Source organism: Lemur catta, chromosome 7 (genome assembly GCF_020740605.2).
Source record: "Lemur catta isolate mLemCat1 chromosome 7, mLemCat1.pri, whole genome shotgun sequence".
NCBI classification, from domain to species: Eukaryota; Metazoa; Chordata; class Mammalia; order Primates; family Lemuridae; genus Lemur; species Lemur catta.
Genome location: NC_059134.1, coordinates 68,072,207 through 68,092,861, shown reverse-complemented (window position 1 = coordinate 68,092,861; position 20,655 = coordinate 68,072,207). Strand labels below are relative to the sequence as shown.

At 41.8% G+C, this 20,655-nt stretch overlaps 1 protein-coding gene and 1 non-coding gene across 6 annotated transcripts in view; one reads left to right on the top strand and one right to left on the bottom strand.

Annotated features, from left to right (window-relative positions):
- The window catches only part of TEAD1 (TEA domain transcription factor 1), a 240,853-nt gene that overhangs the window by 9,227 nt on the left and 210,971 nt on the right, over positions 1-20,655 (bottom strand). For all 5 annotated transcript variants that reach the window (XM_045557552.1, XM_045557553.1, XM_045557554.1 and 2 more), the window contains 2 exons: positions 19,907-20,080; positions 2,222-2,362 (listed from right to left, as the gene is read on the bottom strand). In XM_045557552.1, the coding sequence (XP_045413508.1) occupies positions 2,222-2,362; positions 19,907-20,080 (315 nt within the window). The remainder of the gene's footprint in view (positions 1-2,221; positions 2,363-19,906; positions 20,081-20,655) is intronic.
- On the top strand, positions 16,611-16,802 carry LOC123643136. Its single transcript, XR_006736695.1, has one exon. It is a non-coding gene; the product is annotated as a small Cajal body-specific RNA 16 (non-coding RNA).

The following is a 20,655-nucleotide window of genomic DNA, read 5'->3' as shown; positions in this document are numbered from 1 at the left end:
AACAAATTGAAATGGAAATGCAAATAGGTTCTTGCTTGGAAAGATTTAATATCAATAACACATCAATTTTTTCCAAAAAATAACATATAAATCTAGTGTAATTACAATTAGATTGCTCAAACAAGGTGTGTGCTTTTTCTTTACATTTTTAAATGACTGAATTATTTGGAAGATAAATGCTGGTTAGTAGCTAAGAAAATATATGAAAAAGAATAACAGTGAGATCGACTTATCCCACCAGATATCAGAACACACTATAAACACATTGTAATCAAATCAACGTGGTATTGGGCTATGTAGAGAAAATTGAGAGTGGAACAGAATAGAGAGACTTCAGAAATAGCTCCCAGAATATATGGTAACTTAAAGAGGACAAATCTGTTCAAGTGGAAAAAGATGAATCATTTAGTAAATGGCTTTGACACAAATGCCCACCTGTTTGGAAGAAAATATGAACAGGCTCTCATTTCACACCAAACGCAGACATACATTCTACAGGGATGAAAGGCTTAAATGTAAACATCACCTGCCACACACACCAGCCTCTCCATTAAAATTCCTGGGATTTTTATGGGTCAAAAGCAACCTCTCCCTGCTCCCTGAACTCGCAGAGAGCTTTGAGTGTATCATCTGAGGACATGAAGAATGATTTGAAATCTGGGAAACTGGGTAACCTGTTTGGTTCATCTTTTCTCACAGGTGCCTGTTCAGGCAGGGAATTCCATCTACAGGAAACATCCCTGACATCACTGCCTAACACGCACCTTCCACGCTCCCGCCACCCACAGGTAACTTTGTTGCCTCCTGCTCAGAGGGAGATGGCGGTCCATCTGCTTCCAGGTCTCCCAGCCCTGGAACCCTCTCCTAGGGCCTCCCAGACACTGTGTTGAGCCACCTCGCCTCCTCCCTAGTCTGTTTGTGTCTCCCTCCTACTCACCCCAGGGCTGGCTGCTGCTCCCCAAATTTAATCCATATTCCTGTGCTCTTGCCATTCCTCTGTAGCTAGTTCTCCTTCCCGAAGCTTTAATTACCCTTAATGCTTAGGGTTCCCAATTTCCAGTCTTTACCTACCGCCCAAATTCTAGACTTGCATCTATAATCATCCCCTGGTGATTTCCTCTAGAACACCTTATTTCCTCATCTCTGCTAGTGGCAGTACTGTCCTTCCAAGCATAAAATATGAATGTGACCCATGGCTCTCCCTCCACTTTAATCTTTAATATCCAATTGGTTTCTAAGTTCCACTCGAAATGTCCTGGATTCCCAGGGCCACCATTTTAGTAAGGCTCCCGACTGCTGAGCTCAAACTGACCATCTAAGTGAACTCCCCCATATCCTCCTCTGCCAGTACAACCCTCCTTAGCAATCCCCTCACAGAGCCCATGCTTTGTGCTCAGAAAGTGAAGACAGCCTGCAGCACATCAAATCCTCATTGCTTAGCCCAAGGTCTGTTCCCTCTCTCCCCCAGTGCATCCTCTCTCTCACCCCTCAATGCAAAGTCTTTGTGCAGTCAGACTGGGCTTCTGGACCTGAGAGGTCCAGGACTGCTGTGAAGAAAAACTCCTCACTGAACACATCCCGACAGGGTGATGAGTGAAAGACACTGGAAATTACAAGCTTAAAGGGAATGCCAGCTGCAAACATTCACACAAAGCAGCTCACCCTGCTCAAACAAACATACGTTTTTTAAAAGGGAGGGAGGCATAAAATATAAAAGGCATAAATAGATATTCGATCCTAATATATGAAATACATTTATAATAATTATAATGAAGGGAGTAGAAATTGCAAAAGCAACAATATCAAACCCAAGGTGTTAGGGTTTTAGGAGGCAGGTGCCCATCAGTTGAATACCACCTTGACTGTTATCTGTGATGCCTGGGAGTGCCCTTGGATCTGGGGTGGGGTGGGCAGGGCACTATTCTGACAGGGGCCAGGGCACCCCACGAGGTCTCACACAGAGGTGCACAGCACTGGCTGGGCAGGGCAGGGCCGACTTTAGACTCAGAGAAAGCTGGCCCGGGACTTCCTACTTGCTGTTTTCCATGTCCTTCCAAATCATTTTGCCTTTTTTCGAAGTAATACGAAAAAGAAGTGGGAGGCAGGGTGAGGAGGAAGGAGGAGACATCCAAAAAGTACAACTCTCTGTCCCAATGAAGGTTTAAAGGAAGACAATGGTCTGCCCTGGAACGAAGATTCTGGTATACAGAAGCCAACTTACCTCTACTTTTTCTACTACTTGCTTCCCAAAAGAGCAAACTTTGGTGGAACAGGTGACTGTCATATTTTCAGAACTCTCATACTGACTGGTTACACCATAAAAAGCCCCGGCATCATCTTGAATATTGCAGTTTAAATCAGCCTGTTGGAAAGGAAACGGAGGTGGGAGTTATTCTCTCATCCCAGGGCACCAAGCAGTAACTGTCAGGGTAAGACCTCTATGTGGGGGAGGGGGAGAGGGTTGGCTTGGGCAGGTGGCTCGGTGAACAAGTTCAATGCCCATCAGCCATTTTTTGAAGAGGGTGCTAATTTAGGCAATCTTCCCTTGAACTGACATGCTGCATGTACTGATTTCCTTTTACTTTCTTGCATTCAGTATCAGAATAATTCTGTGCCCTTGCAATAAAAGGTCCACAAGGTCTATGAAGTATGTGCAGAAAACAGGATATGAATTAGATTCATATTCACTAACCTTTAGAGATATTTAAAATAACAGAGACTTTGCAGCTGACTAGCCATTTGTTATATAAGTAAAAGCAGAAACTTTACTGTTCCTGTTACAAAATTACAGCATCTGGAGGGGAAACAGTTCCTATTAAAGACCGGCTCACAATGATGCTAAATAATTAACACAAATTGCCACTCATTTAACACGTTTATTAAGTACCTACAATGGGAGGCTCATGCTAGATATTATACAGGACTTGGTTACAACCTAATATGGGAGATAGAGACATAAAATAATTATCATTAAGATAGGAAATAAGTACCACATCAAAGGTACTCAGTTCCAACAATGGAAGGCATTACTTTCAACCAGGGGTCCTAATTAGGGATAGTTAAGATTGGCAAATGAGAGAAGGCTGGGCTGGGGTAACAGTGCAGGCTGGGAGAAGTGAGTTTGGAAGTGTAACTTGAGCCCAGGTCCAGGAGGACTAAAGAAGGGGTGTGGATTGCATCCTCTAAGAAATGGGGACTCCTGGAAAGTTTTGGTACCAGGAAGTGATGCGATTAGCGCTGTGCTTCAGAGAGAAATGTCTCGGCAGGATACACCGTCCATTGCAGAAGGTGGCTGCTGCAGTGTGTGGGTCACTGCTATGGTCTGAACATGGCCCCCAAAGTTCACGTGTTGGAAACTGAATCTGCAATGCAACAGTGTTGGAAGGTGGGGGCTTTGGGAAGGTGTTCCGGTGTCGAGGGCTCTGCCCTCAAGAATGGGCTCATACAGCTATAAAAAGGGTTTTCGGGAGTCAGCTGGCTTTCCCTCCCCCGGCCCCTTCTGCCTTCTATCATGAGAGCACACCCAGCAAGGCCTCACCACATGCTGGTGCCTGGATCTTTGACTTCCCAGCCTCTAGCAATGTGAGAAATAGATTCTGTTCTTTATTAATTACCTAGTCTGTGGTATTCTGTTATAGCAACACAAAACGGACTAAGATACTCACTGATTAACGGTTCCCCCTTCCCTCAAGTAGCTACAGATCCCCTACTATAGACCAGGTGATGTGCTTAGAGGTGGGAATGAAAATGTGAGCAAAAGCTGAGCCAGTCCCTGCTCTTGTGGGGCTTAAGATTTAGTAATGAAGACATCACAGCAGAGATAAGCCCCACCATGGAAGGTACAGGGGGAGATGAGAACAAGCCACAGTGCGGAGTGGTCCCCCAGGGTCTGCGATGCTTCTGATGATGATGCAGCTGGGATACAAAGAAAGAAGACATGGAGTATTCCTTAAGAGAGAATAAGGGTGTTCAAAGGGCACACTAAAGAAAGAAACAGTAAGGGAGAGAGGATGGCAAGAGAGCTGGGGAGGTGGGAGGGTTTGGTCTCATATCCTAAGGCTGAAGGACACAGGAGTGACAAGCAGACAGGACTGGCACAGTAACAGGGCACGATCAGACCTGCATTCCAAAAAGGCACCTCTGACCACAGCTCAGAGAAGACTCTGGAAAGGAGCAGAGTGAGTGCAGATGGATATCAGGAGGCAACACGGCATCCAAACAAGAGATGACAGTATGTGGGCAGGTGTGGTGGCTGCTCAGACAGAGGTGGGTGTCAAGGACTTTGTATGTTGTGAGATTTGGCACATTTTGACTAATTTTAATCCCTCGACAGGTACTAACCCCACCATGAAGACCTGAGTTATCTTATATATTTTTCAGTAAGGACCTGCATTTGAATTTCCTTCTTGAATTGAGTATCAGGAAAATATCCATCTCCTTAGCCAAAACTTCCTATTTTCTGCCCTCAACTAAAGAAAACCCATATTCTCTATATTCCCCCTTTCACCTTACGTGCCAAGAAATCCCAAGCTAAATTCAGTGCTCAGCTCCAGTAATTGACTTGTCCCAGGTGCTTCTAATAGCGACTAACAGCCAGGGTCCAGCTCCTTTTACTGGTTTCCAATCTGCTTCAACTTGTATTTGTCCGGTTTTATATTATTCATAAATCTAGTAAGCTTTCTCACATTTTGCTGTTTGGATTTTATGGGGTACAAATCATAAATAAATAAAAATACCCAGGTGTGCATTTTTCCCACATTCAAGGGTTTAACATTTGGCTCTACAAAAGAGCAGCTTAGCAGGAAATGATGCATGTCTTTCCCTAGCTGAGATCTGCATCTGAGCTACCCAGGGCTGAAGAGGCCCCTGGGTCTAACTGAGCTGCAGCCTCCAGGGGAGAAAGGCTACCAATCCCTCCTCGCACACGGGAGCTCTCAACACTGAATTACCATCACGCTTTCCATAGGGCAGTTGTTACCTTCAAGAACTGCCGCTGTCTTGTTTTGCTTCCACCTCGAAACACATGGCTTTGAAAAGTGGCTCAGGTGTTTCACGGTGGTGGGATTAATGCTCTTACTGTTATGATGTAGCTTGTGCCAAAAAGTTTCAGTATTTTTGTAAAAAGTAAAGGGGAAAAAAAATCAAACTGTAAAACTGTAAAAAGGGCATGAACCCACGAACTTGCCAACCTCCCCAGAGGTGGCATCATTTTTAAACCACTCCCCCTCCTTTATTTGACAAAATTATTTTCAGGAATAATCACAGGGAACCAGTGTTACCCATTTCTCAAACATCCTTTTAGGATATTTAGCATTTAGATATTTAACCATACACATTTCCTCCTTTTTTGTACAAAGAGTAGCATACTACATTCACTATTCTAAACCTTACTTTTAAAAAATATATACATGTATACATCTTAGAACTCACAGGACCGATATAGAATATTAGCATAATAAAGAACAACCATTTAAAATAATGAACAGACACACTTTCTAGTGGCCGCATACTATTCTATTGCACAGATGTGCCATAACTTAATACATGCTCTACTGGTGAATATTTAGGATGCTTCCAATAAATTACAATAAGAAGTTTATGTTGAGCAGAAAAGGTATAGTAGAAATTTTTAACTTTAAAAAATTTCCAGCTTTGAAAGAGTAGTCACGTGCTATGATTAAACTGTGAGCTAATATTGTAACTCAAACTAGTTATTTGTATTACTAGTTAGTTGTTATTACTAATAACTAGTTATTAGTATGTAATCAAGTTGTTTTAAAAGACTGGTGAATAATCAAAAGCAGTCTGAAAAGTCAAGCACGGTGGTGCATGCCTGTAGTCCCCGCTACTTGGGAGGCTTGGACTGGAGGATAGCTTGAGCCCAGGAGTTCGAGAGTAGCCTGGGCAACATAGCAAGACCCCATCTCTAAAAGAAAAAAGCAGTCTGGTGTTTTTGGTGTACAAAGTGGAGTGTGGGATGGAATACAGGGAAATTAGTAGTTGGGGGGGAGGCTGCCAGTGGCAGAGTCAATAGAGTTAGGTTGTTTTAAAAAAACTGTCAATCTCAACTAACTTAAATTTCACAAAATAATGTCAATATATACAATTTTAAAACACTAACCAAGCTAAGTGTGGTATTCACCATGATTTGATGTGAGCAAAATTGCTGAAAATGTTCACAGCTGTCCTGTTTCCATCTACATGAGGTTCTACGTTTACGCCACACTAGTGGAAGCAGGGGCACACCTAGCAGACTTGACGACTAGAGCGGATCATTTTTAAGACTCCCTTCCTTTAGTTGACAAAATTATTTCCAGGAATAATTAGCATTCTATTTCAGCTGTTTAAAATTTTACACATAAAAACTCCAAAAGCAGAAATGGAGAATGACAGAATTGAAGTAACTTAAGTTCTGTTTCCTCTTTTTCACAATCATTATGCTACTGTTGCTTATTTACAAACCTGTTTAGCCACTGGAAGAAGTAGTACATTCAACCAGCACCTGAACCAAGTTCAAACAATTCCAAACTATATTAAGAACTTATCCTGGAAATGAATACTAGGCTGAGTCCACATGTGTTATTGAAGAAGTAATGGATAATTAATATATGTGCTAATTAGAAGCATATATATGTTATAAACATGTATATATGAAATAAAAATTCAACACTAACTCTGCCAATTATTTAGGACTTAGGCCAAAAGATTTTTTTTATTTTCTCAATGATCTTTTGTTTAGAACTGTGACCATGTGGTGATAATAAAAAGGAAACTGATTTTTATGGCTTTGCCATTGTTTCTAAATTCTGAACTCCCTATTGCCTGCACCTAGGGCAGACCAGGCTCATCACCTCACCTTAGCTTTACCTCTGCCTCTTAGAACTCCCCAATTTTAATATAGTTTTAATTTGGAACAGATGATCTGTAGTTATAATATGAAGTATCAAAAAGGAAGTTATTAAAGACTACCCAACCTACTCTTAGGAAGCATCTCAACAAATAAGTTTTAATGTTGTTAATGTTTTTGCAAAAAATTAAAATATACATTCAGAGAAGTGCACAAATTGGAAGTTTACAGCTTGGTTAATTTTCGTCAAGTAAACCCAGCAGCCAGAGGAAGAAACAGAACAGAACAGAACCCCCCCAATAGCCTCCCTTCCAGTCACAATCACCCCCACACCTCCCCAGGGTGGCCATGATCCTAAAACATCACACATTACCTTTGTCTGGTGTTTTTGAATTTTAAACAAGTATAATCACACAGCATTTAAATCTCTCTTTAGTTTTGTTTGCTTAGGATTTTGTTTGTAAGATTCAACCATGTTGTTGTGTGTGGTTCATTCATCCTTATCACTGTAGAATATTCTACTGAATGGAAAATCCCACAATCTATCCATGCCATTAGTATCACTCATAGACATTTGCAATGTTTCCACATTGGACCTATTATGAAGAGTGCTACTATGAACGTTCTTGGATGTGCTTTTGATGAACACATGCAAGTGTTTCTGCTGGGTGTTCCTAGAAGTGGAATTGCTGGGCCATAGCATCTAGGTGCACTTTAGCATTCACGTCGATAGAGGCACAGTTTCTGAATTATCTTGTTTTAACAGTTTGAGAAAATTTTATATTTAACTATTAGTGTAAATTTAATAGGTTAGATTTTTAAAGGCTTCTCAACTAACAGTAAAGAACTACTTTGCTACTATAACAGCAAACTGAACATGGAAAACATCATATAGCCACCCAACCACATCACAGCTGCTCTTCAGGAATTTTCTAGGAGGAGGTATTGATGTGAAAGATAATTATCTGTCAGCTGATGGTATGATGACTATTCTAGAAAAAAATACAGTCACCAAACTCCTGTGAAGCAAAGGTAATGTCAAAGAAAGAATGCTGGCACTAAATCAACAACAAAAGAGGCAAAGTCTATAATGAGTCTGGGATTCGCCACTGAGTTCATTACCCACCCTACTGAACACCCTCCCCACCCAACTCTGGGTGGAAAGCAAAGCAATTTCATGTAGTTCTGAAAGCAAGAAAATGAGTAAAAAATGCACTGCTATCAGAGATTCAAACTATTTCTGCCTGATCAGCTTTTATCTGACCACAGGATATTTTCTAAAAGCAAATAAATACAAAAATCCAAGAAACAGCTAAAATCCAGCAAACTTATCTTCCCAATAAATTCCAAAGTCAAACCATATCCTATCCTCTGGGCACAAGCTAGCCAAAAAAAAAAAAGTTGGTCATGGTTCTGCTGTGTTAAAAAACAAAACTTGGAAACGGGGCTGGGGAGGCCCAGTCTAGGGAACCAGGCCCTTCTAATTCTCCCAGTTTGCTCTAGAAACAGAGACCCTAAGTACGAACTGAGTTCAGAGGCCTCCTCGCCCTCCCACCTCCTTTCCGCAGCATCCTGACCTGCACTTGCCTTATGGCCACGTATTTTCAGACACAGGAAAATCACTACACTTCAGTAACGCTGCTGGACAGTCTTAACTGTTAGGTAGTTCTTTTTCCTGTTGTATTTGTTTTCTCTGCTGCTGTAACAAATTACCACAAATTTAGTGGCTTAAAACAATACAAATTTATTATCTTACACTTCTGTAGGTCAGAAATCCAACTTGGGTCTCCGCAGGCTAAGCCGGAGGTATTGGCAGGGCTGTACTCCTTCCTGGAGGCCCTGGGGAAGGCTCTGTTTCCTTGCTTCTTCCCGCTTCTGAGACCATCCGCCACCCCTGTCCCGGAGCCCCTTCCTCCATCTTCCAAGTCAGCAACACCAGCCGAGTCCTTCTCACACTTCCAGCTGTTTTCTCTCTGAGTGTCTTCTTTTGCCTCCCTCTTCCACTTTTATGGAGGCCTGGGACTACACTGGGCCCACTCGAATAATCCAAGACATTCTTCCTACCTGCTGGTTCCAACTTTAATTCCCCTTTGCCATGTAATGTGACATATTCACAGATATGAATACAGGTGTGGGCATCTCTGGGGAGCCATGATTCAGCCTATCGCACCTGTTACGTTGAAATCAGCTCCCCTGTAACTTCCACCCAGAGCTTCTAGTGTCACAGAGCTAAGAACACTTCTCTAAGAAAATCCTCTTTCATCTCCCCCTTAATCTTACCTTTCCACTCCTCTTCCTCCTCTTCCCCCACAAGGTTCTTCAGGTTCTGCTCGCTTCCCAGGACTCAAGCTCTACGCTTACTTTTATTAAACTTCATCCCAGTCTCAGACCTCCGTTCCCCCTAGTCCAGCTACTTGTGAATGCTGCCTCTTCTCTGTTACTACCTCCTCTCAGACTCTGACTGAGCACGAACAGCACAAGTGAGGGATTTGGAATCACCTCTTTGGGTCTCACTTTTCTCATCTTTAACCACAGAGAAAACAACTCATTTCCAAAGGCGACTATGGAGATGTGAGAAGATAATGTATATGAAATTAACCTGCAAACTATAATATGTAATACAAATAACAGCTGTTAACAACACCCACAATCAGTCCTATTAACTTGATTTGAAATACTGACCAGGACAGAGATGAAGACAGAGCCTCAAGTCACATCTACAGAGACCTTCCCCCAATGTAGACAATGGGTTGTAATCAATAAACCTGATAGAGATGGTCACCGAGGAGCCAGTTTTGGCCCCAACCCACATTTGCCAGGTGTGTGGCACAGATGCCACACTGGCTTTTCCAAACAGAAAAATCAGGATTTTTTTCTGATTTGTGAGTTTATGACAAATCTTAGGTAGTGGGTATAACAGCTCAAACAGATACAAAATTACCGTCTTTACCATAAAGCCATGATTAGAGATGTTATGGAATTCTTTCTGGAAATAAAAAAAAGCCATCATTACTAAATGTGTATTGAATTAATTAATTAAAGACTTTAAGGTCTCTTTGTAGGCAAGTCCTGCAAAACAATGTAAGGTTGAAGCAAAAGCAGGTTTTAGTGGCAGGCAAAGGAAGTAGACTCCATCAGAAAGCAAAGAAACAAAAACATGCACCCTCAAAATGCTGCCGAATTCTTCCCTAAATCATCCTTCTCTTACACTCATTAGTCCCACAACTGAAACATTTAAACCGCCAGACAAGAGTTCAGATTGGTTTTTCCTCTATTACCTCTCACTAAGCCCATTTATTCATGGATATGTTCTGTTTAATTTCACGTTTTTGTCCTCTTTAGGTAAATATTAAAAATGCAACGTGTTTCAAATAATGATCCCATTTCATGGGTCAGGAAAAATGAGTCCTCACCGAGGTATATGGGATCCAAATTACTCTGAGGGAAGGGCTAGGCCAGGGGAGAGAGTGGATCATCCCTGCAAGACCTCAGGCCTCTTGAGACCACCAGCTGCAGGGGCAGACGATTGGGAAGTGAAGGCCACCACTGTCCAGAGAAGGATGGGAGTGGGCAGCATCTGGCTGAAGACAACTACTGGGCCCCAGGTTTCACTGGAGAAAAGCTTGCAGGAACAAGGGAAGCAGATAAGCCCCTAAGCAGGGGGAGGGAAGGGGTCTGGGGTCAGGGGTAGGCTGTGGACACTCTCTTCCTCCCCAGAGGGCTTAGGGGCAGAATAACTTGGTTGCAAAAATGAAAACATCAAGAGGACTGTCCCTGACCAGCGACAGGCTAATAGGCACTGATGGCCACAAGGAGATGCTGGTGTTTAAAACACCACTTTGAACTTCTCCTCTTCATCCTCTCTAGGCAATGATCAAAGGACCAAGATTTCAAATTGTGAAGCAATTTTTTCCAATGGTAGCATCTGGCTCCTTGGCAGGCGGCACTGGGAGCTGGGCCCTGTTGTGGGCGGCCGTCCAGGCTTGCCACATGGTGAGGCTCGGCCAGGCAGGGCACTGCATGGCCTCGCAGCTGCTCCCGCAGGCGCCAAAGGACAATCGTCCTACAGAAGTGCCCCTAGAGGCAGTGCCCAGCTGGGGGGTCTGGAGAAAGCTGGCTGCTCCCAAATCCTCCTTGCCCATCTAATTTGCATGCATCTGCATCCTGGGCAACATCCCAGAAGCCAGCCCCACTGGCATTCAAAGGCCTGGGGTGGGGAAGCTGGGGTGACCGAGAGACAGCTCCCCAGCGAGGCAGCCTGCGTTTGGAGAGAGTGAAGGAGCTGCCTGCCCTCAGGGAAGGGGGTCTTAGAGTGTATGCACTCAGGGCCCTTGTGCCCCTGCCCAACCCAAGGGCAACAGCAGCTGTAGTGCGCCAGCCACAGCTGTTTTAAATAATAATAGGAATAAACTCAGCCGCTGCTCTTCAAGTTACTTCTCACTAATTATGGCATATATTTACATCTACAAAATAGAAGATTTTTAAAAACACCACCAAGAGCCCCTTTATTGTGCAGATTGGCACCCCTATTTGAATTTCATAAACATTTAGTACTTCAAAGAGTCTTAAGAGCTTGCTCTAATTACAATATGCACTGGTTGAAAGGCTGCCTGTCTGCATTGCAAATTCCTACAAATACCAGCATTCATTAAAAAAAAATTCAATTAATATCATCCACACAACTTCAGGTAATCGCCACTGGCAACTTCACACTGTGGCTGGGATGAAAGAGTCAGGGTCTCAACCCCGACGACGCAGCAGCTGCACAAGCCGGTTCTTTCCAGGGAGGCAGTTAATGAGTACCGGGCGCCCAGCTGAGCGGGCCCAAGGCTCATGCCGTCAGGTGTGTGAACTCTGGCCCAGCCATAGCCCACTCCCAGAGAACAGGGCAGGTTTTTTTTCGGTTTGGAGTCTCTGTTCATGAAAAGTCTTTCACAGAACAACAACAACAACCGCAAAGCAACAAATATATATAGTCAGCTAACAAGTGTAGGGTTGCCAGACAAAATACATGGCACTCATTTAAATTTGCATATGAAATACATAAGAAATAACTTTGTGTGTAAGTGTGTGTATGTATCTATTTCCCAAATATTGCATAGGACATATGTACACACACTTTCAAGATTCAGTTCACATGCCATGTCTTTGTGGGGCCTTCCAAAATGTTCTCTGGCAAAAAGGGTCCACCTCTGTGCTGCCAGAGCAAGCTGTGTCCAGTCCCAGCACAGCCCCTACCCCAGTTACCTGCCTGTGTGTCCGCCAGCATCTGCCATCCCTCACCAGACCCCGAACCCTCAAGGCAGAACCTCCTCCTCACGTCTGTCTCCCCAGTTCTCTAGAAGCAACGCTCTTTGCTGAATGAGTTTCCAGTGATGGGATGGCCGGGAAAAGCTTCTGGGTGAGTCTCTTGAGGTCTCTCTCCTTCCAGACATTCCTTGAGGATGATTCCTCAAACAAACTATCAGGTGTTAATATGAGCTGGCTAAATGGCAGAGTGCCCAATGTGTAGCGATTTCTTTAGGACTATTTACCAAATCAAATAACTTTCCAGCCAACTAACTAAAAAAAAAAGAACAAACTTGAAATTCTATTATATACATTGTACTGCTGAACAAACAAAGGCTACAGAGAGAGAATCCCTGCTCCCTCTGGGAGGCCCACAAAGAAGTTAGGACACAGGCTGGGGAAGCAGGAAGGAAGCAGGACTAGGCAGCTGCCTACTCAGAAAGCACTAACACGCTCCAGATATTTTTCTTGAGAAATTACACCAAAATGGGTGGACGTGCAAATTTAGTGACTCCCTATTTCTGGGGAATCAAACAGGGCCTGCCTATCAAGAGATGATTTTTTAAAAAACATACTGTGGGTGAAGATAATCATATAACCATACTCTACCCAAACAAATTTTAACATCTATTGGCCCCACAAGCATCTCTGAATATGGTGATATTTCTTGCTGATCTTTCTTCTACTGAAATCATTCCATCAGTTAATATTGTTCAATTAACTTCAAAACTTAAACACTTTTTTTTTTTTTTTTTGAGACAGAGTCTCGCTCTGACACACTGCTAGAGTGTGGTGGTATCATCATAGCTCATACCAACCTCAAACTCCTGGGCTCCAGTGACCCTCCGGCCTCAGCTCCCCGAGTAGCTGGGACTACAGGCACACGCCGTAACGCCTGGCTAATTTCTGTTTTTAGTAGAAACGGAGTCTCGCTCTTGCTCAGGCTGGTCTCTCAAACTCCTGAGCTGAAGCAATCATGCCTTGGCCTCCCAGAGCGCTAGGCGTAAGCCACCGTGCCTGGCCAAAACTTAACACATTTTGAGATGAGACAGAAGTGGAGAGAAATGGAAAACTTACTGAGCTGAAAGGCTCCTTCTTACTGATAGCAGCTCAAAACATGTGGGGAGCAAATGATTCCATATTGCTAACTCCCTCCTCCATGAATAGCAACAGGAACATTTGGTTCCAAATGATAGACTCAAGTCTACAATTCCAACCTAAATCATGCAGAATCCAATTAGAAACAGGCTGAAACTCCAAAGGGGGGTCCATTCTGCCAGTTTACATGTGCAACTGGTTTCATCTCCTTAAATAAAGCCCAGTTGTTTTATTTTCAACGGCTGTCATTTTAGTGGAACAAATGTGATTTCATTTCTACCAAGATAAAAGCATCTTATAAAAGCTGCCCTCTTTCCAGATAACTTGTGTCCCCTTTCTACGTTTTAGAAAATCTTCTCACATCTGTGTGGTTAGTAAAACCAATCTTCTTTTTTCTCCTTTAAAATTAAGAAAGTAAATTACGTGACTGTGAATATACTGTTAATTGTTTATGCTGAATGATCATAATTGTAAAAATTTTAAAAAGCAAAACATTATTAATGACTATAGGATAACATCATATAGCCTGATTTCTAAGCTATGACTAATAATGTTTTGGGGGAGAAAAGAAATACTAAATATATGTTTAAAAATACGTTATAACCTGACAATAGGATACAAAATCCATACAATTTCATTTTCATTACTTTATTATTCCAAGCAAAGTGTGAGACTAAGCATTTATCGTACTAAAGACTACTATGAATATAGTTTTTGGCTGTAAGGTTCATGAATAGCATGTTAAAAGCATACAGCTTTCTTTAGACCAGTGTTCCCAATCTTGACATTCTTGAGCACTATTAGGACAGAGAGTGGAATTTTGAGGCCCTTCCAAAGATATTAGTTTCAACTGCATTTCTTACTTGGTTAAATCCGTAATTTTGTTTCCTTAAGTAAACCTCATATGGCTGGGAATTAACTCCTTTTGACAGTCATCTGCAAGCTATACTTGGGTTTTGTCCTTCAGGATGCACGACTGAATCACATCCACCTCTCCTGGCTCTGGAAATTCTATGATCAATTCCCAAGACTGCTGACATTTTTTATCTTAAATTAACTGCACTGTCTGCCATATCACAGGAACCCATCTATCTGAATCTCAATGTTGCAACGCAGCATGGCTCGGTCCCCTCATGGGTGGACACCCTCCTTCCTGGGGCCTACATAGCACCCGATCAGCGTTTTATAAGGAAAAAAGCAGTATGGTCATCTGCCAGCGACAAATGTTTGCCTCACAACAAATCTGGTTCCTAAATTCCTCTTCAATCATAACAACAATTTCAGCGCTGTATCAATGTGTAATTTTCTGAGACATTTTAATTAGGGATCCAAATTTAAGCTAAAATTCAGCTGCTTGTGGTACTATCAGTGCAAATGACTCAACGAAGGGGACAAGGGAATGGCAAGATGTTGTCTACACTGGCCAGGGTCAGGCAATAATAACCACATAACAACTTACTCCTCTGCCTAGGGGTGGGCAAGGTGCTTATGTCAGCTGTGAGCAGCACCCAATTTTAGGACTGTCAAAATGGGAACAAATGTATATCTTAGAACTGAGGGAATATGGTATGTTTAACCTTAATAGTTGTTTCTACAGAGAATGAGGAAGAATTAAAGACTACTGACTCACGCTACCAAATGGATGCGCCTCAAAAACATTATGATAAGTGAAAGAAGCCAGATGCGAAAGACAATGCACTGCATGATTCCACTGACGTGAAATGTCCAGAAAAGGCAAATCTGTGCAGACACAAAGTAGATTAGGGGTTGTCTGGGACACAGGAATTGACTACAAATGGGCACCGGGGATCTTCTGAGACTGACAGAAACATTCTAAAATTTGATTGTAGTATGGCTATAGAATTCTGTAAATTTTTCTAAAAATCATTAAATTGTATATTTAACATGAGTGAACTTTATGGAATGTAAGTTATACCTCAATAAGGCTCCTAAAAAAAGATTTTGCTGGGCAAGGTATGCCTGTGGTCTCAGCTACTCAGGAAGCTGAGGCAGGAGGATCTCTGGAGCCCGGGAGTTTGAGGCTGTAGTGAGCTATGATTGCGTCACTGCACTCCAGCCTGGGTGACAGGAAAGAGCCCAGTGGCTCTTGGGTGTCCCCCACCATCAAGGCATGAGAGATTGTAAGGCTTACATGGTAGAAGGGGCGCCCGTGCATCCTTGATGCTGCCATTCATTTGTGTTTGGGGCCTGAGTCCTGAGATGCCAGTCAGTCTTCCACCCTGAAACCGGGGAGCAACTGCTCCTTGGTTCACTGCCATCCCATTCACCCCAAAGTGTCAACTGGCAAAGAGCTGAGATGCCCACGTCTTGGGCTTAAGTACGGGTACTTTAGATGGTACACAGCATCTCTTCCACAGCAAACCCCTCACCTGATGTAGCCCGAGAGAATCCAGGCAGGGGCTGGCAGACATTTGTACAGCCTAGAGACTTTGGGTACTTTAAGAGGAAAAAGGGAGAAGAAGAAAGGGACTAGGTCTAGGGTCTCTGTTGTAATTTACTGAATTCACATGAAAATAAGAAAACCTGCTCAGCCAATTGCTAATACAAAAGGTATTTCAAAGGAAGTGTTAAATCTACTTATAAACACTCACTGGAAACACCCAGTGAAATCTCAGGATAGATAGTCTACATGTAACCCATTCATACTAAGTCATTAGAGGAAGCCAGCGAAATTTCAAATTGTAAACCCAATTTAAATTGCCTTCCCTCTTTTATTTTAACATAGTTACAACTGAATTTCCTTATAAAGGTTACATTCCTGACAATGATCTGAAGGAGTGATGTTTTTGTATCACATTGATAGATGTGCTCAATCTTAATTCTGTAAATCTTAATAAACAAGTATCTGATTTCAGAATAACTGTTCCTAAATTCATGCATCTCACACCAGCCACCATGCTCTAAACATCTGTAATCTAGACCTCATTATTTGGGGATTCGTAACTCAAGGGCCCCATCACTGAAAGCATTTATTAAAATCATCTACTGAGTAAAACAGGGGCAATTTTGGAAGCAAAACCAAAAAAACTTTCTAAGCACTCTCTATGCCACTTTAAATTCAAACAATATGCTAATTATCAGAAATCTTATCATTAAAATCACTGTTTAATTTGAAAGCACTGAAAATGATTTCTTTACACCATATCCTATAATTTCTAATTAGCTTTTAATTAACGTGGATAAAAACCTCTTTTATAGCCTTTAAATAATGGCTTTCCCATTTTTTGATCAAAGGATCCCTTTTTAAATTCTTTTATATTTTTTACTTTTAGTAGAGACAGGTATCGCTCTTACTCAGGCTGGCCTTGAACTACTGACCTTAAGTGATCCTCCCGCCTCGGCCTCCCAGAGTGCTAGGATTACAGGCGTGAGCCACCGTGCCCGGCCCCGTCTTAAACTCTTAAAAAAAAATTTATCGCTCTACCAGGCAGCCTGACCCTGACCTAAAGTAAATTCCCAGAAATTTTTCCTGGGTTTTGAATTTGCAATAACAGGTGTGAGCAGTTTAGCAGCAGTTTGATGATCACGTATGATACTGCAAACAGGATAAAAAACAAAACAAAACAAAACAAAATAAAAACTACTGAGGACCTCAAAGAGCTTTTGTTTATTGTAGGTTCTAACTACCTATATTTTTTGTAGTACAAATTAAAACTGAAAAAAAAATTTAAATGTTAATTACTTCATTTAAAAAAATAATAAGCTCATTAATATATGTCTTTTAAAAAAATTGAACACGCTTGTGTTTTTAAAAAATTGGTAAGAAGGGTAGTGCTGTTTTACATTTTGAAGTAGGCTCTTAAGATATTTGCAGTTATTTTTCTTTGATACTACATCAAAACTCAACGAGTGGTAGTAGTTTCTTGGTTAGCTGGAACGTGGAATATAAAACCACATCAATAAACTTTTCCAATTCCGCTATGTTACAGTCCATTGGTCTATCTAACACAATATGAAATCAAACTTTTAGTGGATCTCATCAGAAAAGTCTTTAAATATTGGTAAGTTGTCAAGCTCACTGAGGTGAATACAAATTTCTCAAAATCTTAATTTTCATTTGAAAGCTCAAATCTCATATTTCGCAACAAATAATGTCTTTTGTTTTCCTTGATGTGACAGGCTCACTGTGTTCATTTTCAACGTGCACTCTAGATTCAAGATGTAATAAAACTTATAAAGGACATTCTTGGCTTTACTAATTCTTTTTTTAAAAACTGTGTATGCACTTTAGTAGCAGAACTACTGCTTTGCACGCTAAGGCATCAGCAGTTTTATCCCATTGCTCTCACACCATCAGTGTGAATATAAGCATAGTGCAAAAGGCAAATTGTGTCTCAGTAATGTAATGAAAATAATTTTGACCCTATCAACCCATTAAAAAGATACCAAGGAACCCTAGGGGTTCACAGGCCACATTTTGAAAATTGTTGTGTTACCATAACTGATGCCCCAACTGCCATTCAAATTGCTGAAAGGCAGAGACGAATTTAGGAAAGGAAAGTGACTGCTCCTGCCTTTTCAGGTGTTCATGTGTATTACTGATCCATCAACCATTCATGTAAGTAGAAGCCTACTACTTCTAGCCAGATTTCAACATGGAAGCGCAAAAAATGAAATCTAGTTACCAAGGAAGGATAAAAGAAACTAAATAATGTGCAAATTTCCCCCCCAAGGAATCTAAAACATGAATTTTCTTTAATTTATCCACTTGCTCCCATATTTGCTGTGCCTTTATGTGTAGGTGCCTGCTTGATACAGAGATACGGAGAGTCTTAGGTTGACAGATCCTGTGGCCGGGGTTCCCAGGGTGTTAAGCAGCCAGGAAAAGAACAGAGGCATTCAAGTCAGACAGATCTCATTTCAAGTTCCAGGTACCCAATCTACACATCTTTTGTCCTCTGTGATCTCTGAGCCTGCTTTCTTAGGGGCAAATTCCACTTAAAACTGAGAGGATTAGTTGAAATGCATGTAAAACATTTAGTTCGGCTCTCAGCACACAGCAAACATTCAATAAACAGAAACCACTCTATGCATAAGGTCTCCTAGAGGCAGTCAGAGTCCAGAGGGGAGGGTATACACACCCAAATAATCATGACACAGCATGGGAGCTGATTAACCACAAAATACAGTGGGGAGTAAAAAAAAAAAATCAAGGGTCTGCTTAAATGAGGAAGGTGCTGTAACAGAGGAGTCACAAGGAAGAGAAGTGGGTGCAGTGGTACAGGAGGAAAGGAAAAGAAAGAGCATCCAGATATGCAAGGTAGGTGGAGACTGGACTGGTGGAGCCAAGGGGGTTCTGGCAGAACCCAAGAGAAAAACACCTGGAATCAGGCCACTCAGGGCCTTTAATGCCATGTTAAGGGGCACAAACATTTAAAGCAATTTTTACATTATTATTATTGTAGAGACTGAGGAATTATAAACTCTCAGTGCTAGCAGGTTATCTGGTCTTCTGCCATCCCTCTAGCCCCCTAATACACACACATTATACTTATCCCTTGCTCTGACCCGGTAGCCATCCAGCCCAAGCTTACGAGTGGACAAGGAAGGAGCTCCTCTCCGAGGCTGTAGAACACCAGCAAAGCTCCAACAGCCAGGAAGAATTTGCCCATGTTGTTTTAAACCACAAATGAAGTGTATACAGGTTGAGTATACCTTATCTGAAATGCTTGAGGCCAGAAGTGTTCCAGATTTCAGATTTTTTTTGGATTTTGGGATATAGTTTCATGCCGTTTACCAATGGGACACTTTCTGAGAAATGCATTGTTAGGCAATTTTGTGATTGTGCGAATGTCATAGCGTGTACTTACACAAACCTAGATGGTATATAGCTTACTACACACCTAGGCTATATGGTATAGCCTATTGCTCCTAGGCTACAAATCTATATACAGCACATTATAGTACTGAATACTGTAGACAATTGTAACAATGGTAAGTGTTTGTGTATTTAAACATAGAAAAGTTACAGCAAAAATACGTTATTATCATCTTATGGGAACACTATCCTACATGCATTCTGTTGACTGAAATGGTATTACGTGGCATATGACCATATTTGCATTGTACCAACTGGCTCAGTAGGTATAACCTGAAAATCCAAAGTCCAAAATGTTCCAATGAGCATTTCCTTTGAGCATCATGTCAGTGCTCAAAAAGTTTCAGGGCATTTCGAATTTCAGATTTTCAGATTAGGGATACTCAATCTGTACTGTGCAAAGCCATGTTATATCCTCCCAAAATCTTAAGGCATGTAACTTTATCTTCACCCCAGCTCCACGTCCTATGCTCCAATGGAATTTATAGGTTGCTTTGTTCAATGGGGTGAGGAGAAACAGTAAAGGGGTATCAGTCCCCCCTGTTTTCCACTGTGACACTTGTCATCTCTAGTCATGAGTCACTGTATGAGTGAGCCCTGAAGCCCAGAGAGGCCCCCCACCTCTCTTGCCCTTTGGCAGGGGCAGTGAATGCCACCTGGGTACACTATGTTCATGTATGAGGCCAGCGATCCTGTGATCCCTTGGTAATTCTGCAGAAGCACACACAGGTGCAGTCTGTATAAATCCACAGCCAGCTGTGCTGCACTGCACTCATGTGAGAGATGTGATCATTACACAATAATCATGGAAATCACAGCAAGGTCTTACTCACCCAGAATTTTACGAGGAAGAAGGCATTTTGAGGGCCCTTTCCAAACAGTTCCTTTAAGCCACCTTTCTTTTCAGGAAATTTGTCATAAATCTGACGAATGTCCACTGATTCGAGCAATGGGTCACTGTAAGAATGGTTGGCATGCCCAATGTGCACGAAGAGGTGTTTGTTGTACTGCAAGAAGAAATCAACAGAAACATTTCCATTACACATCCTTTGATCAATCTGGACTCATCCATCTTGTACTGGATAAAGAGCAGTAAGTCTCGAAATTCCGGAATTAGGCCTTGAACAGCTTAGGGTCTATGCCTTTGAAAACATGAGTATGTTAAGAAAAGCCATTATAGCTCAAGGTAAAATGATCATTGTCTTTTATTGACAAGGGCATATATTTTCCCAAATGGCTAAAAAAAGGCTTTTTGTACACATAGTAAAAACAACAAACAGCTCAGGTTGCCCAACTACCAAACGGAGAAATAACTAAAAATTAAAAAAAAAAAAAAAAAAAAAAGGTAAAAAGTGAAAGCTACTATGTTAGGGAGGTGAGACTATGGGGATATGCAGGAATGTCTTTGGTCTTTAATTTTCTCAAATGTTGTCACGTCATCTTTTCAATTATATGCAAACAAAAGCCCACGGAAATGTATGAGGCACAGTCATGGCTACTAAGGAGCTTCCGGTCTCATTAATGGCAAAAGGAGAACAAATAACACAGGCAAAGTTGGGGGCAGAGAAACTAGTATAGAGGC